Source organism: Thermobia domestica, chromosome 2 (genome assembly GCF_964235325.1).
Source record: "Thermobia domestica chromosome 2, izTheDome1.hap1.1, whole genome shotgun sequence".
Lineage (NCBI taxonomy): Eukaryota > Metazoa > Arthropoda > Insecta > Zygentoma > Lepismatidae > Thermobia > Thermobia domestica.
In genome coordinates, this window is record NC_137455.1 from 230483381 (window position 1) to 230508785 (window position 25405).

Consider the following 25405-nt stretch of genomic DNA (forward strand, 5'->3'; position numbering starts at 1 on the left):
GATGATGTTATTATGATTTTTTTTTATGACATACCATCAACCGTTAATACCCTATTCCTTTATCATACGTTTTCTCAAAAAATCTTTCGCAAGTCGTTGGGAAGGTTTGAACCACCGGTCTTAGGTTTTATCACTTGTGTTTTCCACGCAGCTTACCATTCGACTATTTGATCACTCAGCGTTTTCCCTCTTTGCTAGTTCATTCAGAGCGATCAGAGTGAAGTGTGCACTTCACCTTTTTAAAAACCTTTCCAAACGTTTACTCCATATATATAGACAAATCCATATTATAATCTTGTTGTTAACAATACAGCACTAAGATAATTTCATGGCAGAAGAAGAATGTTAAAATATTTGAAAAAATAATATTAAAATATTAAGTTCGGATGATACCAGGGTAGGAAATTATATTTTGGATTCATATAGGGCTATGCATTGGATTAAGTTGCGCAATATAAAAAAAAAATGTAAGTAATGTTATTACATACAATTATTCATGTAATACACCTCATCAACAATAGCGGTAGCAAACAAGCTGAACCTCATCGCCAAAAACCAAAATTAAAACAGTCGTGCACAATAAAAGTTAGCAAAGAAAACCATGGGAGGTGCTTAAAGGAATAAAACAAATGAAACACAAGGACGAAGTGTGATATCCCAGGCCGAAGCGCTTATTAGCGATACCCATAGGCTTCTAACTTCACAATTTGGGCCGATTAAAATTATCTATCAAAAATCAGGATCCAAAGATAAAACAAACAAACAAGCAAACTAAAGACAACGGGTACTCAGGGTATGCGTAAATAATCGTCAAACTAACTATGAAGCACCAGGGTTGGAAATATAGTTTTTTTTAAAAAAAGAACAAAACATGTGTTGAAAACACGAAAAAGATGTTCAAAATGTTTTGAACATGTTTTAAAACACGAACGAAAAAAAAACATGTTTTAAACATTTTGAACAGTTTAAATCATTTCAAAATCGTGTAATAACTTATTTATTAAGACTTTTTACTCTTTACTTGCAACCAATATTACAAATTCATCTTGTATATACTGATTAGTGTAACATCAATAACAGAAATAAAATTGTTTGACTAAAAATGACTTTTATGTAGTTTTTTAAATGAATTTTTATTGGCCACTTGTTCAAGATGATTTTCGAAAAAAGATTAAATATTTCCGTAGTACACTGGTGATAATGCACCTTAATATATCAAATTTCGTTTTTGTAGCACCAGCGGTTTTGGAAATGACTTTTGAATGTCCGTGTCGGATTCAAAATGCTGACTGTATTTCCGTAAGCTGTCACTGATAACGCACTTTTTTTTTTTACCTAATTTGTGTAACACCAGTGGTTTGTAAAGTGACTTTCGAATGACCGTTGGATTTAATATGACATTTTTTTACGGTATTTGGCTCAAATAATTGTATTATTATTGGAATTTTGCACTATGTACTACCATGAGCAAAATAAATGACGCGTCTCTTTATTTTGAAGTTTTTTGAAAATATCTCCGTTTTCTTTATATGTTCGAAATTTCGGAAGGTTTCCCCAGCAGGACAGGTTAATAACAAACCCGTTTTTAATATTTGTGTTAGATATTAGCTTAAAATAAAGAAATTAGAAGCAAAAAACATTAAATCGACAGAAATCTCGAGAATTACCAACTCTGCTAAAGTGGGAAATTTTCAAGAACACGAGGGAATTCTGCACTTCAACACGAAGCAGCGACATCTATGTCATTGAGAGAAATGTGGATTAAATCTACAAACTAAACTTTTAACGAATATTTCTAGTATGTCTTATTATATGCATTATCTGCAAACTCCAAATATATGAATATATGCTAAGTATTAACATAAAGATAGAGCAAATAGTGGAAATTATCTATGGAAAAGGACGAATTGGTAGGACGATCGTAATGAAATATCGTCTTTACCGGAACAGGCTCAGTTCACGTAAAAAAACAAATAGCTCAGTTAGTTAAAGCAACGAGTCTGTATGCTGAAGGTAGCGGGTTCGATCCCGTGAAAGTGCCGTTATCATTTTTATCACTACACTACGGTTATTTTTTTTATTTTTTTATTTGGGAAAGAATCAAATTGTAACGTATGTGTAAAACTCATGACGATACCAAAAAAAGAAAAAATGCTGTTGTCGCACTTGCATTAGCGTCCCTAATTTTGTTTGCAAACAGTTTCGTAATTATTTCCCCTGTGCTCACTGCTCACCATATGCTCGCTGGCGCATAACGAATGTTTCCCAGTAAATGTTAATTCTAATTCGGAGAATTTTATAAAGTTTCACAATATTTCTCACTAGATAGTCTTCTATCTACGTGTTTGGATATTTTGATAACAGATTTCCCTATTAAATGTTTAATTTTCCCTAGATGTTTAATTACGGAAAAGTTTTACAATGTATTTGTATTGAATTGAAATTGTTTTGAATTTACTACATAAGGTAAGTAGACCGAAGAAGGAGAACTCAAGTAATTGATATTCTACGTAAAAGCAACCTATTGTAGAATGATGATGCTTCTTACCTTCAGCACATAATCTTTACGTTAGAGAGTCAGAGAGAGAAAAATCCTGGTTTTTCCTCCTCTATGACCACCCATCTTAAACCTCTACATATCATTGTTCGTCTCACAAAATTTCGGTGCTCCAAAAACATTCAAATAATAATAATAATAATAATAATAATCCTGAATATGCCATCCTTACATAATGTAGGATATCTTAGTTTCCTAGTTAAATATCTTAGTTTAAAATGCTTTCTTTAGTACTTATTTGAGCAACCATGTAGGAGGGGGTACGACTTTTTATTTTGCCCCTCTCATTTCAGTAGCCTTCCAACAGAAAGTAATTTTTGATAAGCAGGACAGACAAAATGAATAAGAAATATATTTACAGCATCCTCTCCCCTTTCATGATTGGAATATCACGTAATATTTTTTATTCTACGAAAGATGGCCCTGTGCGGTTAGGGGTAGGTAACTAAAAAAATACCTAATATATAGCGCCCCTTGATTGTAATATTACCGCTTCTTTATTTGTACGAGGGAGCCCCTACACAATCAAGGGTGACAAAAAGAATAGGAAGAGTGTCTATTGATTCTAGTGGTGGATCCAGCACGAACTCCTGGGGGAGGGGAGGGGAAGTGAAACATTCTTTTGATGATGTGAAGCTGTCACAAATTACCAGTTAACTAAACAATAGTGGGAGGAACTGGAACCCAGTCAGTTTAAATTGATGTAAAAGTTTAATTTTTGGATTCATATTAAAGTTTTGGTTTCAAATGAGAATTTCAGTCCAAGTGGTCAATGATCAAATCTCATGGGGCTCTTCAGTGTAGGCTAATACGGCCCCCTTATGAGAAAAGGCAAAATTATTAACATGTTTATAACTTTCGAATTTTTCGTCTATTTTAAAGAAATATTTTGCTTCGTATTAAAGTGTTGGTTCCAAATGACAAACTCAGTCCGAGTGGACAATGATCAAATCTCCGGGGGGGTCTTCAGTATAGGGGGCTACGGCTCCCTTATGGGAAAAGGCAAAAATATGAAAATGCTTATAACTTCCGAATTTTACGTCTATTTTAAAGAAATTATTGGCTTCATATTAAAGTCTTGGCTTCAAATGACAATTTCAGTCCGTGTGGACAATGACCAAATCTCGGAGGGCTCTTCGGTGTAGGGGTTTCGGCTTCTTTATGGGACAAGATTCACGTAGTTGATATTGCAAAATTGTTTTGTATATATAAGTGGAAACTTGCACCATTTGGTTAATTTTACCTCTTATGTTTTGCAGATTCATATTCCAAGCAATAGTTACTTCGCAGAGCTAAAAGAAGACACTTACTAGTTTCATTAAAATGAAATGTCTTTTATGAGAGGAGCAGACGAACGAACAGACACCCAAACGTTGGTTGAGTCGTACGGTTGAAACTCGTTAAGCTCGCTTCAATTATTATTATTATTATTATTATTATTATTAATAATAATAATAATAATAATAATAATAATAATAATGCATTGCAGGGACCTTTGGTGCAGGGGGTCCGTGGCTCGATTCCACTTCGTGCCAAGTGAAATTTGAGGTGGACAAATACCGTGTGCATGGGTATGTGTTTTCTTGAGATTTTCCATTTTCCTCCCACTTTCTTCATTTCACCATTTCATTCATCATCATTCTCCCTTAGCGTAGGTGCATAATCGTCCAACGTTAAACTAGATATTGCAATTTCAATAATAATAATAATAAAAATTAATTCAACTGAAAGGACTGTAATTTATGTGGACAGCAATTATCATAAATATGCAACCATTATAAAAACAATGCTTTGAGTAGAAAGATAATCCTTCCCAAGTGTTAACGAATGCGCACGAGATAAGACATGTCTCGAGAAAGAGACAAGACGCGCTTTGTGACATCCAAGATAATACGAGGCAAATGTTTTGGACACGAGATAGGTTGTAAAATGTCTCGTCTTGTCTAGAATGTCTCGAAAACAAAAGTCTAACTTTTAAAATTATTTTTCAAGATCTATTCTCTCAGAAGTAGTTCTCTGCCTTAAAATTAATAACGACATTTGTGATTTAAAAAAAGATAAACAATGCCTAAAGTTAATAGTTAACTTTTCGAAAAGAAGCTTCATTAAGGGCACCTGAAAGATGTCCACAAACTTCGGGAGGTGATTCGTGACATCAAAAGGAGACAAATAATCCTCTTGCAGTTTTCGAATTCAGCTTCGTTGTCGAGATACAGGGTTGCCAACTGGTCGTGTTTGAGAAACTCACTGGGAATAAATTCAAGTCCAAGAATAAACTACTACTCATATATTTTTCAGGTCAATTGACTTATACCGTATTGTAAGGTCAAATATTTATTTATGAAGTGTGTACAAAATTCGCCAGGGTCTTTTCTGAGAAAATCGTCGAGAAAAAGTCACCTCCAAGAATAAACTACCCCTCGTAAATTTTTCTAAGAGAAATATCTGATACTGCAATATAGGGTTGTTAATTAAATATTGATTAATGAAAAATAAACAAAGTTGTTAAAACCATTTTTGAGAAAATAGCGTTTTTCGATTTTCGGCTGTTTGTAAACCACACTTATTTTAGGTGGTAGGAAAAAATGGAAAAGCTCCTGTAAGAATACTAGTAAACCCTAAGTTTAAAATTTGGTGTAGATAAGTTGAACGGTATGGCCTCTAGGCGAGTGCATATAAAAGTGTGCCGAACGGACGGACCGGAAGGACGGGTGTCGAAAAGTCACATTTTCGGTATGTAGACGCCATGAAACATGTAAATCCGTTGAAATCTGAATTTGATATTATTTTCACAATCACTATATTTTCTTCTCTCTTTTGTCGCTCGAAAAAGAAAAGCCTGAGTTTACCACAAAAAGCTAGGGAGTTTCTCAAAAAATATTCAATTACAGGGCCATCGCACTAAACTTTTTCGATTCAATTTCTTAACTGTGTTAGGCCGCAGTTGTTACTGAAGTGTGTATTTGGATAATACGAATAAAATTATCGTATTATTCAAATACATCGAATGTTAGATTATCGAATAAAAAACTTCGATTGAAGAAAATCCATACTACAAAACTAACTCACACTTTGAGCACATTTTCATTAGACATATAATAGACCAATTAATGCAATCATTGTTTATGAAATATGAAAAAAATCAAATGAGTCACTTTGGGAAATTCGTTCAAAAAGAACACGTCAGGAGTAACCTACCTCTTGTAAATTGTTTCGAACAATGAGTTAAGATATACTTTTGGTTATTAATGAAATATTTATTTGCGAAATTTGAACAAAATCGCCTGTCGTTCGAGAAAATTGTCGGGGAAAAAAACCTTGACCCCAAAAATAAACTATCCGTTGTAATTGTTTTTCATAGAAATGACTTATACTAAAATATAGGGTTATTAATGAAATACTTAGTTATGAATTATCAATAAAATTGTCCGAGTAATTTTTCAGAAAATCGTGAAGGAAAAATAACTCCCCGAATAAACTCTCTCTTGAGGATTCTTTCAGGGTAAGCGAGTTATTCCATATTACTAGGTTTTTAATGAAATATTTATTTCTGAGTACGAACAAAATTGCTTGACTCATTTCTGAGAAAACCGTGGAGGAAAAACACCCCCAAGAGTAAACTACCCCTCGCATATTTTTTCAGGACAAACGAGTTTTGCCATATTGTTCGGTTATTAACGAAATATTTATTTTTGAAATATGAATACTCTTTTGAGTCGTTTTTGAGAAAATCGACCAGACAACACTCCACCAAGAATAAACTACCCCTCGCATTTTTTTAGGACAAACGAGTTATGCCATATTGATAAGTTATTAATGAAATCTTTATTTATGAAATATGAACGAAAACATTTGAGTCCATTTTGAGAAAATCACTGAGAAAAAACTCACCCCCTTAGTATAACCTACCCCTTGTAGATTTTTCTCAGATAAATGCCTTATACCACAAAATAGGGTTGCTAATTAAATATTGATTTATAAAAAAAGAAAGAAAACAAGATCGTTAGAGCCAGTTATGAGAAAATATCTTTTTTTTTATTTTCATCGTACAGGAAATTACCCTTGTTTTGGGAGTAGGAGGGAAATAAAAAAAACTATAGGAAATACTATGAAATCTTAAAATAAAATTTGGTGCAGATAAGTTGAACATACCGTAATTTTTTCAACTAATTTACGGTATGTTCAAGTATGGCTTCAGGTATGGCTTCTAGGCGAGTGCACAGAAAAGTGTAGCGAACGGACGGACGAACTGATGGACATGTATCGAAAAATAACTTTTTCGGTGTTAGGAGCTATAATACGTGTAAATTCGTTGAAATCTCAAATTTGATTTTTTTTTTTCGAACACCATACTTTCTTCTCTCATTTGTCACTTCAAAGTAAAAGGAACTCAGAACTACAGATAAAAGACACCTACTTTTACACATAGACATTTATTGATTTAAAACTGTTTTAGTTTGTGTCATTTCACTTCCAATTGAAAGGTTTTACAATGATTAACGGCATACCAATGACGAGACGGAAGTTTTCAGGAAGTAAATGCATTCAGAAGTCTAAACTGCATTACAGCCTGTTTTTATTTCTGCAATTGTTAACAGCTGTAATTTCGTCCAAACGCTACATGAAATAATTTTTGGTTGACGTCATTGTATTACTATTTTAGTATTGTTCTCTTCAGACTTGGTTGAAGTTTTGTCTTAACGGTTATACATTTTTTCTTTCTTATTTCATCGTTACACATAAGAACAAAATGTTATGGTGAGTGGATAGATTCGAACCTACGAACATTGAGTTTATATTCTTCCAACACTTTACCAATGGACCAAGCTTTGTCTTCACGTTAACGCCCGGTTACAGGGTTAACTACGATTTAAATAAAATGGCTGGCTGTTAGAATTCCCTGCTCACATATTTCGATAAATAATTTTCATTGGTTCGTAGATACGTAGAGCAATGTTTAGATACACATTTTAGGAGAGTGAATTTTGGTGTATATAATAATTTCATGCCAGGTAAAAGCTGGATAAGTTTTGATAAAATGTTTCATATGTAGTTCTCAATAATAAGCTTGCTGTTCGGAGTGAAGTTCCAAGGTTCAGCATTGCCTAGCAGTTTTTGCTATTAATATCCCTTCTAACAATATTGGCAGTGGACAAAAGTTAGCCCGTGTTGAAGCTTTTTGCTCCTAATTTAGTTATTTTACTTATTTAAGGAATATATTGAAAATTGTCAGCAGGCACATATGCAGTAATTTATTTCGGGAGAAGTCCGACTTCAATATTAGGATAAATTATAATAAAATTTAAAAGATAATCCTTAAATTTAGGCTAAATTTACAGAGAAGTTGGGATTTCAGAGGGGAGTCCGGACCACCCGGACCCACCCCTAAATGCGTCCTTGTTTGTCAGTAACGTTTCCTCATTTTGAAACCCTCAAAAACTTCGGATATATAAAGGAAAACGAGTTATTTTCGATAAAATATCACTTCAGAAGACGCGACAGTTTTATTGCACATGGTGGTATCCCAAGTTCACAAGGGCAAGAATTCATTAATTTTGATTCTCTGTCATTGTGCTCTATCGAAAGGTTAGGTTTGTAACATATTACTCCTACGAACAAGCATGACTGGCAGATAGGAATACTGAACACAACTCCAGAGAAATGCATGCTGAACTTACGTTTATAGCTACGCTTTGGTGATTTGCCCTCAAGGTCAATCGAGTGGTAATTCAGTTCCGTCCCTGTTCTTAAGCCATGTTCGTATTACTTCGAACAGTTTTGATAATGAAAAGCATGCCTCTTAATATAACAGACTTCTTTCGCGTAAGAAATCCAAACTCAGTTGGTCAGAGCAACTAGTCAGTAAGAATTAGGTTGTTAGTTAGTTAGGAGCCCAGCACGAGTAAGGGTTTTTATTACTATTGTTTTTATCTTTATGTGAGGAAAAATCAAATTGTGACATCGCGATATCAAATGTATTTGATTAGGTAGCTTTGTCTTAGCTAAACTTTAAACATCAGTAACCGTCGAAATTATTTCACCAACTGATCACTTACTGAACATTTCAAACACGTCAAACCAGTTGGCATAACATGAAGGTTAACCTCTCCTCCGCAGTCCTTAGTTATGCGTCCGTACTTTCAAGGGCGGACTAAGGGCCGGGCGACTGCCCGGGGCGCCAGAGAAAGAGGGGCACCAAAACGAGCCTCAAAAAGTAAATTTTATAATGTGCTTTCTACTGACGTTTTTGGTATATATTCTTGTAAAGTAGTGGCAATTATATGATCTTTTTCCATTTCACTATGGAAGAAGAGAGTTTCATAGTACTAAGGGGGCTGTATCGAAAAATTGAGAGATGGCATGTAGAATAAAGAGTGCCGGGAATTAAGTATTGTTTGTTTGTTTGCTTGAGTTTAGCGTTCCACGGTTATGCCTTAATGGGCAAGGGAGATGTGGATACTAATTATAGTAGAATCCGAACCACTTTTATCGTTCAACAGTAATCCACCGGGAATTGGACCCGGTACCACAGAAGGCAGGCGTGCTAGCCACTAGACAAAGCGGGGGGGGGGGGGGGGGTGGAGTTGGTATTGTTTATAGCGGGCCATATTCTTTGTGAACTTTTCCTAGGTAATGGATTTCTTTTTGAAAATGGGTTTAAAACAGGGGCGTCATTTAGGGAGGGCAGGGAGGGGCATTTGCCCCCCGTGAGTTTGAGATGTATATAGATTTTATCATTAGAATAGTAGTAAATCAGTGAAAAACGCGAAATTTTACTTATATCAAGAGGTCTTGCCCCCCCCCCCCCCAAAGCAAAATCTGAAATGACGCTCCTGGTTTAAACTATTAAAAACACTATGATAAAATGTAAAGTATAGGCTACTACTAGGGGAAGGGCGCCAAAAAGTCACTTTGCCCGTGTGAAAATTTGGCCTGCTCCGCCCCTGCGTACTTTCTGTATATTTTTTGGCCTTGCAGCTTGTGTGGTCCCCACGCCACATTGTTGCGGGGGCGCTATTTACGCCTACCCTTCGAACGTAATTCAATAACTGTTTAAGAAATTCTACCATCAGCGTGAAAACGGGAATATATTTTTCTAATAGTCCCATAGAACTTTCACTCAGAATGCCAGATGCAATTTTTCAGAGTGGGCTCTGGCTAAGTAGAAGGAAGATCTGTTTCCTAAGTAAGTTCCTTTCAGAAAGTTTGCTATTTCTTTAACAGTGATGTAAATAAATATACTTATCGTTATTAGCTCGACACCAAACCATCCTGGACAAATCCCTCTAGAACAATGATCGGCAAAAGTTATTCTGCATAATTTTATAAGCGACTCAAGGGTGAAACACTTGTTAACGAAAGAAATGTTGTGTATATACTGCCTTGTTTCTGACAAAATATAAAGTGTTTTGTAATCTTTAGACACTTTTCCTATTCTTTTTGTCACCCTTGGTTGTGTAAGGAAGCCTCGAACAAATAAAGAAGAGGTAATATTACAGATAAGGGGCGCTATAAATATATTAGGTATTTCTTTTGTTACCTAACCATAACGGCCTAGGGTCGTCTTCAGTAGAATAAAAAATGCTACGTGATATTACATTCACGAAGGAGGAAAGGATGCTCTAAATATATTTCTTATTCATTTTGTCTGCCCTGCTTCTCAGAAATTATATACCTTCTGTTGGAGGGTGCTGAAAAGAGAGGAGGGGAAATAAAACGTCGTGCCCCCTCATACATTTTAAATTTTGTGACGTGGTTGCTCAAATTATTACTAAAGAAAGCACTTTAAACTAAGATGTGTAAAGTTACAACATTATGTAAGGGTGGCATATTCATTAATAATAATAATAATAATAATAATAATAATAATAATAATAATAATAAATATGAATGTCTTTGGAGAGCCGAAATTATGTGAGACGAACAATGATATGTAGAGGTTTAAGATGGGTGGTCATAGAGGAGGAAAAACCAGGATTTTTCTCTCTCTGACTCTCTAACATTAAGATTATGTGCTGAAGGTAAGAAGCATCATCATTCTACAATAGGTTGCTTTTACGTAGAATATCTATTACTTGAGCTCCCCTCCTTCGGGCAACTTTGCTTATGTAGTAAATTCAAAACAATTTCAATTTAAGACAAATATTTATAGAGGAAATTAAACATTTAATAGGGAAATCTGTTATCAAAATATCCAAACACGTAGATAGAAGACTATGTAGTGAGAAACATTGTGAAACTATAAAATTCTCCAAATTAGAATTAACATTTACTGGAAAACATTCGTTATGCATCAGTGAGCACAGGGGAAATAATTACGAATCTGTTTGCAAACAAAAATTAGACACACTAATGCAAATGCGACGATATTTTCTCTCTCTCTTTTTTTTTTTTTTTTTTTTGGTATCGTCATGAGTTTTACACATATGTTACAATTTGATTCTTTCCCAAATAAAAAATAAATAAAATAAACTTAGTGATAAAAATGACAACAGTACTTTCACGGGATTCGAACCGTCTACCTTCGGTATACAAACTCGTTGCTTTACCTAACTGAGCTATTTGCTCTCTTACGTAAGCTGAACCTGGTTTACAGTAAAGACGATTTTTCATTACGATTGGGCTAACAATTCGTCTTTTTCCATAGGTAATTTCCACTATTTGCACTATCTATACGTTAATACTTTAGCATAGATTCATATATTTGGAGTTCGCTGATAATGCATATAATAAGACATACTAGAAATATTTCGTTAAAATTTTCGTTTGTAGATCTAATCCACGCTTCTCTCAATGACATAGATGTCGCTGCTTCGTGTTGAACTGCAGAATTCCCTCGCGTTCTTGAAAATTTCCCACTTTAGCAGAGTTGGTAATTCTCGAGATTTCTGTCGATTTAATGTTTTTTGCTTCTAATTTCTTTATTTTAAGCTAATATCTAACACAAATATTAAAAACGGGTTTGTTATTAACCTGTCCTGCTGGGGAAACCTTCCGAAATTTCGAACATATAAAGAAAACGGAGATATTTTCAAAAAAACTTCAAAATAAAGAGACGCGTCATTTATTTTGCTCATGGTAGTACATAATTTTTACTCAGTTGATCACCTTGAGTTGGGTGAAATTTTAGGTGCAAAAATTTGATTGCTATTTCGGAATACTGATGCTAATAAAATTATTTTAAAATAATAAATTTTCGAAAAGCACAAAATGTATCAAGCACACTTCATGTTGTGCTAACTTTAGAATATTTTCTGCAAGCCTGTGTATTGGTTGTTGTTTAAATCAATAATTGTATTGAAGAGAAACAATATTTGGGACATTCAGAGCACAATGGATCCAAGTCTGTTTTCAATAATGTTCACTTTTGCTCAGCAAATGAACGCTATTTCAAAACGTATTATCTTAGCAGTCAAGAGTACGAAATAAATGAAACTAAAACCACGTGAAAGGGCGTGGGCTAGTTTCATATGACGGCCGCTAGATAGGGGCGTGAGTGGGGGCAGCTGCTCCCACCCCCACTCTGAATTTCAGATTTTGGGGGCAGTAAGGCAGATTTAGTAACTTGATAAGCAAAGTGTAATAGAACAAGTTTGAATTCCTTACACCGAATAAATACGGAGGAAATATAGATTATCAAAACTGGAATGTTGCTTAGGCACAACTTCCAGAATTTTGAGCAGGCCCGAAACTCGAAAGTCGAGCCACCTTTTGAATCCTTGGGTTAAAAAGAAAGAAAAAGATACAGAAGAGCAATATAAGCCTATAGCTCCGTACGGCCAATGGAAATGGATTTTAACTAATCAAACTCCGTATTTATTTGGTATAAGGACTTCAATTTTGTTCTCTTTGACTTTGCTCAGCAAAAGGTTTCTAAATCTGATTACTGTCCCAAAATTTGAAATTCAGGGTAGGCGGTAAGGGGGCGGGTGACCTCTAAACGGACGCCCCTCTCTAGCGGTAATTATATAAAAGCTCTAGATTGCAACTTGTCACGTAGTTTTCTTTCTTTCTTTTCGGATTCGTGGTTGCAAATACACGACGTTTTCCGTCGGTGTATTCCTTTTGACACACCCTGCATTTATTTAATGTAATTATGCATCATTGACTATAACACTTAGAGCTTAACTTATTAATCTTTCTCACGCTGCAGCGTATGCAACATCTTAAATTTATGAGCAGGGAGGGGGAAATTAGCCCTCCTGTTTCCCCGTTCTAGAAGCGCCCTTGTCTAGCGGTTATCCTGTGAAACTCTAGCCCACACTACACCTTTTCACGTGTTTTTTGGTTTATTTATTTCGGACTCTTCGCTACGAAGATATTATGTTTGGCGAGCAAAATTGAACCTTTTTGAAATTGGATTTGGATCCTTATGCTCTGAACGATCCATATCTAAAAATATTTTTTAAAAACTCATTTTTCATTTTCTGCCTTTTCCCGGCGTTTTTAGAGTATAACTCGGCACAGCCTCACCCAGTCACTGCTTGGTATATATATTATACGTGGCGGGTAAAAAAGGCATTTCCGTGCCTAGTGACTATCACCACGATGATTAGTGATCCACAATTAGTCAGGGTACCAAGTTTCATAAATATCTGTCACGGTTCGCATACATGCCTTATAAGTATTAATGAAAGTAAACACTAAAGATTTGGGGGCAAAACTCCACCACTAGTCTTAGGTGACCAGAAACACAACAGAATATTATTACACTAAATATAAAGGTAACCAAGAAAGATCTGTCGCTTTTTGTGGAGGTCTGTGTTCCATTGACCCTTATACCGTGAGTTGAATGAGAATAGCGATAAGGCGAAAGTCAATTATTGGTGTGGTATATACAACATACTACCTAGTTTTGGCAATTCAGTTACACCTTGAACTTGTGTAAGAACAGAGTGAACATGGTACCTCAACAGCGCGTCATGAGGACGTGCATGCTGTACGAGTTCAAACGGGTCAAACGCCGCTGCGGCGGGGTGGAAGATGTGCCAGGCCTTTCGTGACGGTGTCGTGACCACGCGGACAGTGCAGCGGTGGTTAACAAGTTTAAGGACGGTGACGAAACACTCGAAGACGTACCACGTACCGGAAGACCAACACATGTACAAAATGAAGATCTTCAGGCAGCAATTGAGACGAACGGTTGCCAGACATGTAGGAACTGAGACAACAATTCAGTGTGAGTAGAGAAACCATTCGGAAGCACCTTCATCAACTTGAGAAGCACTACAAATTGGGTCGATGGGTGCCACATTATTTGACTCCGGGCCAGAAGGCAACGCGAGCAGTCACCTGTGATTGCTGTCTCCTCTGAGGAAGGAACGATTTCTGGACAGGGTGTTACCATGTGATGGAAAGTGGTTTCTGTGCTAAGCTCCACCGCGCCATCATCATCATTGATTAGCATCCCATGAACAGGTTTCAAAACAGCCAAAACCAGCACTGCACCAGAAGAGGATCCTCTTGTGTGTTTGGTGGACTGCTTGCGGCATCGTGCATCGGAAACTGCTACCAGCTGGTCAGAACATCATTGCAACTGTGTACTGTCAGCAGTCGAGTCGTGTTCAAGAAAAACTCAAAATTCTGGAGCCATCACTTCTGAATCACAAAGAGGTCCTCCTGTTACAGGACAACAAGCCCCACATTGATAGTATGACCCGGGACACTTTTCTACGTTTGGATGGGAAACGCTATTTCATCCGCCATACTCCCCATCTGATTATCAGCTGTTCCATTACTTGGACAATTACCTTAGAGCACGACAGTTCAAATCCCTAGTAAAGATGTAAGGTGCACTTGGTATCTTCGCTTCAGGGCCCACCAATTTCTACCACGATGGAATCCATGGCCTTCCAGAACGTTGGCAGAAGGTCGTCGATATGGATGGGAAATATTTTTAATCTTCCAGGTACGTCTCAAGTGACATATCGATGTTCGAAGGTGGTGGGCGAAAAAGCGACAGAACTTTCTTGGTTACCTTAATGGGAAGGAAAGGGAAAATTGAACCGAATTTAGCTGAATAACATTAACACATAATTGATTTAAAATACGGCAGTAACTTTAGAGTAGGAAAGATACAGCAACTATTGTTTAGATCAATCTTGATCTCACCAACACGAACTAGTCCTGGAATACACTCCACATGAAGACGTACACTCTTCAGCAGATAAAATCGAAATACCAAGATAATTCTGTGTTCAGTAGTTTTATTCTCGAATCGTGTGTGACATCAGATAGAAGCCTTGGACGATAATTCCATGTGTGAGCAAAGTCACCATGGAATATTCCAATTAACGAAATCAGCTGCTCCTTTTCGTCCTGAAGGATATGACCAAGCACTCTCCTACCTGAGACAGGAAACTTATCAAATCACAAGCTTGAAATGAATTCCAAGCTCAACAATTCTCCTAATCGTAGACTCAGAACATCCTGTAGAAACTGTAGAGGTGGCTTTGCCAAGAGGCATTACGAAGCATGACTTGTAAAACACATGAGCAAAGAACAAACCATTGACCACATACAAATTAATACGTAAACCACATTGAAGCCAGAAAGCTGCATTGTACGGAACTGAATAATAAAATAAATAAAAGATGCAATTAAGTAAAGTTAAGTTGAAGGCAAGCAGAGTTTCTGGCCAAAGTTTATTACCATAATATTACAATTCATTAATTTCTTTCAATATTCATACAACAGCAAAAAGATGATAAATCTTAGCTAACAATAATTTTCTGTACAAACGTCAGAGATAGATGAACTTCCACGCAGGTAATGAACTCAGTTTGTTGTCAAAATGAAGCATAAGGGTCAAAACATACGAAGTGGTCCAGAGGTGGTTGCTCGACCATCTCCGAAAATTATAAAACTTTGAGTGAGATGAACCTTGTGTATGAGAAGGTCAATAACACTATTCACGTTGACGTATGGACAAGTATTCCTGAATGACGGCCATCTTTGTTGTCGGTGGAGTGTCATTTTTTGCATTTGCAAGCGTTTACAAAAACTACAGTTGCTCAGGACGTACGTATGAGACGAACTCCAAACGAAAACGAATGTTTAGGGGAGAGACTGAGGTACACGGAGAACATACACTCTTGCTTCTAAATAAATATGCAGGGTTGAAACCAATACACGAAATCACCCCAAAAAGTACAGAAAATTACACTTTTAAAGGAGCTGTATTTTAGAATGGCATAAACTGAGGGGTTCATAAGTTTTGTGCGGAATATTATTGCATGTAAAGTGTCTGCAGAAATATCCAAAGCTATGATACTGCTGGTATCGTAGATTTATGGGATCCGAAAGTTGAAGTTTGTGATATTGATGCTATGTTCGAGGCGTAATATCTCAGGAGGGCAAATTGCTAAAAATTGCTGCTTAGGCCACAAAGCAATTGTGTGAATAAACTATTGAAAAAAAAAAAACGGAGAAAAAAGTGAAGACATGGTAAAACGCGAAGAAAGCACACGCGTCACGATGGTCGTAGCCCAGAAAAAATTAAATATTTTGATATGTTTCATGCTAGATTTCAAAAACCGCATGGTGCCGCAATTAGGCGGGCTCTTTTTGTGTGTGTGTGTGTGTATGTAATGTATGTATGTAATGTATGTATGTATGTATGTGGTTGTTGTTTTGTAAAAGCTTGCGAGTGGTGTTTCTTCTATCTTTGTAGCTCCATGATAATTGCCACGTCTACAGAGTGGTTAATTTACCTTGACCATCCGCTATAACAGTCCAACCAAAAGAGAGAGAAAAGCTAAACTTTGCACGAAGTAACTATAAGAAGTGGGGCATCTTCGTGTATAATAAACAGAAAGACTCAATAAACAGTGTTGCCAACCCAATATAAAGTTATATTTTTCAAATGGCACGACGTCAGATTATTACATATTTCAGATTAACGTGTCAAACGTAAACTTAAAATACCACTTATATTTGCAGTGTTGCAAGCTAAGGATGTTATAGTATCACAAACATCCAAAGTTCGGATGCCTCTGTCGCAAATGCGGCATAACGGAGACGCACAGCATAATGCACATCGAAAGTACTTTGGTGTTTAATGCCATGGTAATGGTATGACTTGTTTTGAATGAATAGGAACGAAGTTACCAGGGCTTGAAAATTTTAATTTCTTTTGAAAGCATGTATTTTGAAAAAAATGCTGAGATAAGTATCATATCTAGTTACGTGTGTGGTTTGTAATGGATGTGTAAAGTATTTTGCCGTTTACAGCACTTCGATGTCTCACCGTTTCAGAGATATGATAAACATTGCTGAAGTTTGCAACACTGCTTAAATCATGTAATTGTAAGAACTTGTAATTACAGCTACTAAAAGCTATTGCTGTAATGCTACAGAAGAGAAGGGAAACAACAATCATTTTAATTTTTTTCCACAAATACGCCATTTTCAGCAGGATAGGATAAATAGGTGTAACGCAACCTTGTGAACACATTAACTTCCGGAACTGGGATTGGATTTCAATGATACTTTGGTGATACATTATAAGTGCCTTAATACCGTGGTCCACTTCGACGATGGGTGTCATGGGTGCAAGGGGAAGCTAACCCCCTTACCATATAGACGTGACAATGATTATGGATCCATAAAGATGAAGCAACGCCACTGGCAAGCTTTTGCACAACTGAACACAACCAAAAGCGGGCCTAATTACTGAACCATGTGTCGTGTTTGAGATCTAGCATGAAACATATCAAAATATTTAATTTTTTCCGGGCTACGACCATCGTGACGCGCGTGCTTTCTTTGTGTTTTTACCATGTCTTCACTTTTTTTTTCATGTAATATCACTTTTTTTTTTTTTTTTTTTGCAATAGTTTATTCACATACAGAATTGCTTTGTGGATTAAGCAGTAATTTTTTTTTTTTTTTTTTTTAATAGCACTTTGCCATCCTGAGATATTACGCCCCAAACATGGCATCAAGATCACAAACTTCAAATTTTGGACCCCTATAAATCTACGATGCCAGTAGTATCATAGCTGTGGATATTTCTGCAGACTCTTTACATGTAATAGTCTTCAGTACAAAACTTATGAACCCCTCAGTTTATGCCATTCTAAAATACAGCTCCTTTAAAAGTGTAATTTTCTGTACTTTTTCGGGTGATTTCATGTATTGGTTTTCAACCCTGCATATTTATTTAGAAGCAAGAGTGTATGTTCTCCGTGTACCTCAGTCTCTCCTCTAAACATTCGTTTTTGTTTGGAGTTCGTCTCATACGTACGTCCTGAGCAACTGTAGTTTTTGTAAACGCTTGCAAATGCAAAAAATGGCACTCCACTGACAACAAAGATGGCTGCCATTTAGGAACATTTGTACAGTAAGGGATGGTACAGTAAGGCTCACTTCTGGATGGCACACTTTTGCCGTAAATTTTCATATGGCTGTACCATCCAGAAGTGTCCCTTACTGTACACTTTTACGGTAAATTTCCATATGGCTGTACCATCTAGAAGTGTCCCTTACTGTAACGTGAATGATGTTATTCACCTCATACACAAGGTTTCATCACACTCAAAGTTTTATAATTTTCGGAGATGGTCGAGCAACCATTTTCCCCATCTATGGACCGCTTTTTTTGTTTCTTTCATTTAATTCGCTCAGCCGCGCTACTGTCAGCCGGTGCCTTGAACATTCAAACAGGGGCGTCATTTAGGGGGGCAGGGAGGGGCATTTGCCCCCCCCCCTGAGTTTGAGATGTATATAGATTTTATCAATAGAATAGTAGTAAATCAGTGAAAAACGCAAAATTTTACTTATATCAAGGCGTTCCCCCCCCCCCCCCAAAGCAAAATCTGAAATGACGCTCCTGCATTCAAAACCGGCGAAGTATCATCATTGCGAATGATTTCTCTTTTGGGTTTATTTATTCCATAATTTTGAAGAAAGAAAGGGAAGGGAAAAAGTACGTGAAACTAAAACAAGGGATTGGACAAAAAAAAAAATTAATAAATAAATAAAATAAAAGATAAAAAATGAACAAAAAGAAACAAAAATAACTGAACTTAATATTTGCTTAACTCTACTCTCATTTCTAGTCTGGTGAGTTTTTGTTTTATTGAGTTTGAGTTTGTTGCGTATGTGTCGATTTGTATGTCATATGTTTTGTGTTTTGGTGTTTACCTTTTGGTCATCTTCTTCTTTCTTCTTTTCTTCAGGTTTTCACTCTGTATGTTTGGTTTCTCTGGTTTCTGCCTGCATTTCTCTCCTGTGTGTTCTATTTCACATTTGTACTGTTTACACTGGCTTTTCACTATCCTACATCAACACTACATTACACTCACTACAGACATTAACACTGACTGCTTCTGATGAAATCGCTAACCATCACCAACTAATACTTACACTAAAAAACACAAACACTACACTTACTTTTATCTAAATTTTCACATTTTCAAAGTTTTAATTTGCTTATGCTTCTATATAAGCGTTTCCTGTTACTTTTGCTTTGATGCTTTAGTGTTCTCAGTTGCGTTTCCACTCATTTGTGCTGGCTTGAGGTCCAGGGCCCACTCAGAGCACTTAGTGCAGGCCCTGGTCCGTTTTATCCTTCGGCCGGCACGCCCGGGATAGGCCGTCCTATTGGCGAGAGTTGCTCTATGTTTTCTTTCTGAGACACTATCCTCTTTCACCTCTACTCGTGCACTCACGCAACATTCACTCTTGCACCGGAGTTCCTTTCCAAACCGAGAGGCTGGAGGTGCAGCACGCATTTTGGTCCTCGGCGAAAGCGCGGTAATCCAGTGCTTGGGTTCCAGGAGTCTTTTCTCCGGTCCGAGGACTTCTTCACATATTCTTCCACTTGCACTCATCCTTCGATTCTTCTTCTGTAAGTTTTTCGTCTTAGTTCTGAGTATTCATTTGTCAAATTTTCCAATATTTTGCAGTCTTCCTCTACTTCTATTATTTCTTTAAGCGGTTTTTCTCTTATTTGGCTTCTTATTTCTAAAATTTCTTCTAATAATGGACACCACATGACATGGTGCGCAGGAGTTCCTTCTTCTCCGCATTCACACATTGGGCTGGGTTTTAACTTGATTGTGTGGAGGTGTTGTTCGTATGGTTCATGGCCTGATAGGTAATGAACCAATCCATATGTTGGATCTAAATGATTTATTTTTAGTCTGTCGACGATGCTAGGAAAGATTCTATGTAATCGTTGCGCTCCACTGTATTCCTGCCATTCTTTATCCCATAGTTGTGTTATGTTGTCATTAATTTCCTTCTCATCTTTTAGATTCCTGTTAAAAGTTTCTCTAATTTTCCTATTCTCTTCTTTTCTTAACCAGTAATTAGTTGCTCTTTGCAATAACACATAGTTCATTGGTTGGATATCAAGAATTATACAGAGTGCGCTATGTGAAGTAGTGTTAAAAGCTCCAGACATTCTGACTAATAGGTTTCTTTGTGGTCTATTGATTTGGTTTTTGTAGGTCTTATTTCATAATAGTCTATCAATCCAAACGCTGGATGCCTACGCCATGGTAGCTGACAAAATAGTTTCTTGGTATAGTCTTAGTATTTTTAATGGTAGCCTGTATCTGTTTCTTGCAATAGTGGTCAATTTATTCGCTACACTGTTTCCCCTTTTTACTATCTATTTCAAATGTTCATCAAATTTTAGTCTATCGTCTACCATTATGCCAAGGTATTTTATGCTTTGCACTCGTTCTACTCCTACTCCATTTAATTTTATGGTCGGATTTCTTTGTAGTTTTGTGCCGAAAATTAGATATTTGGTTTTCTTTGATATCCTTAATTTACTCTCCATACTTCATTCTTCAAGTGTTTCTATTATCTTTTTTTTTCTTCTAATTCCCTTCGGCTGTTTCCTGATGTTATTACGACGTCATTGGCGAATGCCACTATTTTATCGACTTCTTGCATTCTGTTTAGTTTTTCCAAGCATGGTTGTAATTTTATGTCCCATAGTAGGAGTCCTAATATTGATCCTTGCGGGCATCCTTTCTCTGTTTTAATTACTATGTCGCCCTCTTCATTGGGTATTATTTTTCTGCTTTCTAGATAGTTTCTTATCAGATTCAATAATTATTCTGGCATTTCGAGGTTTTTTTTATTTTTTTTAATAAACTTTTTTAATCAAGGATGGAAACCATAGATTATCAAATGCTCCTTCTATGTCAATGAAGAGCGCTAATACATATTTCTTTTCGTATATCTTTTCTTTGATATCAACTACAAGAGTATTTATGGCATCTTCTGTTGATTTTCCTACTCTGAATCCAAATTGTAATTTGTCTTCAGTTACGTTTCTGTATTTTTGGATTCTGTTTAATATAACTCTCTCAAAAATTTTTGATATAGTTTTTAGTAAGCATATGGGTCTATATGAGTTTACTTCGGATGGATCCCTTTCTGGTCCTTTTGAGAGAATAATTAATTTTGATGCTTTCCACGGCTCTGGAATTTGTTTCTTTATTAGTAGGTTGAAAAGCTTCGTTAGGTAGGGGACCCATAAATCTTTAGTCTTCTTGTATATTTCGTTTTTGATGCCATCTATACCCGGAGATTTCTTGTTTTTAAGTTTTCTAAAGATCTTTTCTATTTCTTCGTTAGTGGCTTTGTCCGATTCTGGTACAGTTCCTGTATGTTGTTCACCCAATCTCTGGGAAAAAATTTGTTCGCTAAAACTTTTGGAGTTTCTTCTTTGAGGTGTATGATCCATCTAATTTCTTGACTGTATTTAATACTAATTGGTTTATTTTTTGTGTTATGAGTTTGTATGGTACACCCCATGGATCTATTTCAATATTTTTCTTGAGGTAAAGATCCCAACTTCTTTTCTTAGCCTCTAATATTGCTTCCTTATATTTATTCTTTGCGTTTCTATATTTTTCTAATCTTCTTTCCTATAGTATTGGGTTATAAGTTACTTGATAACTTTTCCGGGCTGGCGTTGCAAGTTTTTTTAATCTTTGAAGTTTAGGTGTCCAAAAGTCTTCATACACTCTTCTTTCTTGACTTTCCGGAGTAGCCTCTTTTAAAGCTTTTTTGCTTGTTCAGTTTCGTTGATTATTTCCGTCAAGTTTTCATCTTCATTTATTTGGAGTAGATTTAATTTGTTCTTGAAAGTAATCCAATTTGTGTTAGCTATATTAAAAAATTTTTGTTCTTTTCCATTTTTTTCAATTTTCATATCAAATAGTATTATTTCGTGGTCGCTGAGAGTGAGTTTATCACCAATGTGCCAATTTTCAATCCTACTTGTTATTTCAAAAGTTCCGCATGTCACATCAATATGAGAGCTGCCTCTATTCCCTACAAAAGTTGGTCTGTTTCCGATGGTTGGGATTATAAGTCCGTTTTGCATTACAAAATCTTCAACTATTGCTCCTCTATCATCTGTTTCCGGGGCAGCCCATAAGATTGATTTTGCATTTGTATCGGCAAGGATTAATATATCCGTATTATTCCTCTGCCATATTATCTCTTGAATTTTGTCTATGAAGTCACGTGTTTCTAAGCTGTATTGGAAATACGCATTTATTAGCCAAAATTTCATGTTTCCACACTTAATTTCAGCTCTTGTTATCCAATTGTTACTATATTGGGTTAGTTTAAGTACTTCGATTTCTCTATTCATGAAAACTATAACTGTTTTAGATTCCTGTCCTCCGTGCATTATTTTTGAGCTTGAAGATGGAGTGACCCATAATTAAATTTCCCATGTGTATCTGGACTCCAAAATAAAGGAGAATAAATTTAGAAATCCTTGACCCATGGTCCTGGGGAGCTGATGTGGAACACTCTGCTTTTCTCATATCATTTGTGAATGTTATCACGTGAATAAGCATTTCTATATTCAGCAAGTGAATTTGTGTTAATTCTATCAAAACTCTAGCTGTAAACTCATACTTCTTGAACACTTGAAAAATGATTAATATAGTAGGATTGACAACTCTGAATTTAGAAGAAATATGCATGATAGAGGCAATAGCTATGCCGTTTGCTGCGTGCACATACTGAACAGTTCGAGGACTCTCAATATAAAATATATTTTCGAATGCTGCTTTAAGTACAGAAGGTTGTTCGCTTTATTTCCGACCATTTTTGACGGGTAACTTAAGAGATACCTCGCCATAATCACCGATCACTTTCTGTTTAACCCCAGCATTGTGGACCATCATACAGCATTGCAGTTTTTCCATTGCAGCAATCTCCAGTGCTGGACACGCATGAGAATTGTCCATTCCGCCTTGAAAGCTTTCCTTAGACCTTACGCTGCCGGCGATGTTCAAGACGTCGTTTCAGCAGTCCAAATGCGCAAAAATCCATTAAACTGGCATCTGGGCTTTCCAAAGGAATGTCTTAAAACGGAATTACATGAATCCCTAATTTTTCTGCCATGTCCTGATAAAAACGTATTGATGTTATGGCGATGTTCTGATGACTCGAAGCCTTGACCATACAAATCATTACCTGGATCGCGTCCGTTTCATACAATTGTCGGGCCTCTTCCCGATAGATAGGTGTCAGAATGGATTCTTGGAAATATCTTGAATTCACCTTCACGGTTTTGTCCATCTTGCGTATCATCAACTTACCCTCATATGGGAATCCCGTAACAACCATCAAACCACGACAGAAACTTTCCCTGCACTGACGAACAAAGTTGCTGCGCCGCTTGCTGTCAGTGTCACGGTATGTGATCTCTCTAATGGGACCACCAGCAGTGAGATGGACATACAATTCATCCATTCTGACAACATTTTTCCATTTGAAACCCGCCAGGAACTTTTCATGCAGTTCGTTTTACGTTCGACAGTGTGACGCGATAGCAGCTATTGTATACGGGGCTTCCGAACACAATTCAATCTGAGGCACATGCAAATTGTTTTGCTTACAGTTAACGTTGAAAGATGGAATCTGTGGCCCATGTCACATTGCGTCGGAGGATTTTATTGGCACTCCAATCGACCGATCCCCCTTAGCACTATGGGTGTCACTTTGCTTGCAGCCCTTCTCCTAGTGGTTTTTGTGAATGAGTGTTTCGCAAGGGGAGCATGTTGTGTGTAACGGGCCACAATATCTTCCTCAGTAGTCACCTCGAGTGCTAACCCATTCTCCTGACACTGTTTCACAATGCGCACGTACGAAAACTTAGCATGGAAAAGGGTCATTACGTAATCCTCCCAATACCGGTTGTTTTTCTGTATCATTTGTTAACACTCACTCTCCTTCAAGGTCAAACATAACACTCCACCAGCAATCCTATCGTTCTAGCATGATACGCCAGGTGGTAGCGTCGAATCGAAAATTGTGTGATATACAAAAAAAAAAAAAAAAAAAAAAGCACCTTCTGCAATTAATAATAAATATCTTCGGGAATAAGTAAAAGAAAACGAACGTTTTTCTTCGTTTCAATCCATACTACACCTACGAAGATAGCTTGATAATTAGAGTGAAAAGCAGGAGAAAATGATTTATAGAAGATTTGAATTCATATATCCGTGCTTAAAGAAAGCTTCAGGCAATCAAGCTGTGACTTTGAAATTTACATGAAGGGAACAAAAATACCAATAGTGATGATTACTCTTAAAGTTATCCGATTAAATTACATATTTTTAAATGTGTTCATTAAAGTAGAAAGATAATACTACTTGTAACTGTAACGCAGTTTATCTTCCTTAGTTCCAATAACTGTGGTTATATATGTTAAATTCTAACCAGCTGAACTAGAAATGAGACAAAAGCAACTGTAGTAAATGCTCACTGTAAAGAATTCATTGTTTGAATTAAATATGAGAACGTTAGTATAACTACTCTATGATCCCGCATGCAGCTACACAAGTGATAAAAGCACCATCCAAGTGATAAAAGCATAGACCTACTTACAGTAAGTCTCTTGTATTGGTTAATTTTCTGAATATCTCGTTTAAAATGTTATGGATTTGAAGAAGTCACAGTGAAATTTTTGTCTAGCGTTTAATTCTGGACTTACTTCAAAATAAGCCTCAAAGTCAAAGGAGAATGTATAAGAAGTATGTGAAATAATGATTAAGTATTGGCAAGTTAAATTTATTATCTTATTGCTGTATGTTTTTATTTATTATTTAAAAGATTATTTATGAATTCATATTTAATTATTTTTATTTTTCAGCTGGATAATCCGCCTATATGTTCAAGTATAAATTATAACAGCTCTCAAAGTAATAGCGTACAATATTCCCAAGTAAGTGTACCATATTTCATTTATTATTCATCAAAATCTTTAAACTAAATTCTCGTTTTATATACTATTTTTTTTTCTAGAAACTTCATTAACCAGAAATGTTATATGTGTACACTAGTAAAAAAAAAAAAAAAAAAAAAAAAAAAAGCTTAAAAAAAAATTCTCGTTATCTTTTAAAATCTTTAAACTAAATCTTTTAAAATTCCTCTCTTCATAATTGTGAATAGAGTATTTTAGTAGTTATGTATAAAATAAAGACAAAAAGGGTAAATATTATATATCATATTTTGGTTTTTTATTCATTATTGCTGGAAAGCACGAGTCTTTCAGAGAAAGGTGAGCGATCAAGTGCTTTTAAAACAATTATTTAGAAGTTTTGTTATTTTATGTTTATTACTTTCATACTTTCATAGATTTAGGTTAATGTGTACAGTTTAGTGTTTTAATAAGTTAATTCACATATTTTACTTTCAACCTACGTGAACTACGCAGCTTCAGTACGATTGGTGACTAATAAGAGGTGCTCCTTGATTATTTTTTGTATATACTTCCTTGCCGTGTAACGTGGGTTCCTGTCACTACGGCATGGCGCGTCCTCAGGTTGTGGATCGAGGAGAAGGCCTCTAGATATA

At 36.1% G+C, this 25405-nt stretch overlaps 1 protein-coding gene across 15 annotated transcripts in view; it reads left to right on the forward strand.

Annotated features, from left to right (window-relative positions):
- The window catches only part of LOC145678400 (CREB-regulated transcription coactivator 1-like), a 783526-nt gene that overhangs the window by 708964 nt on the left and 49157 nt on the right, over nucleotides 1-25405 (forward strand). For all 15 annotated transcript variants that reach the window (XM_081748495.1, XM_081748498.1, XM_081748486.1 and 12 more), the window contains one exon: nucleotides 24702-24773. In XM_081748495.1, the coding sequence (XP_081604621.1) occupies nucleotides 24702-24773 (72 nt within the window). The remainder of the gene's footprint in view (nucleotides 1-24701; nucleotides 24774-25405) is intronic.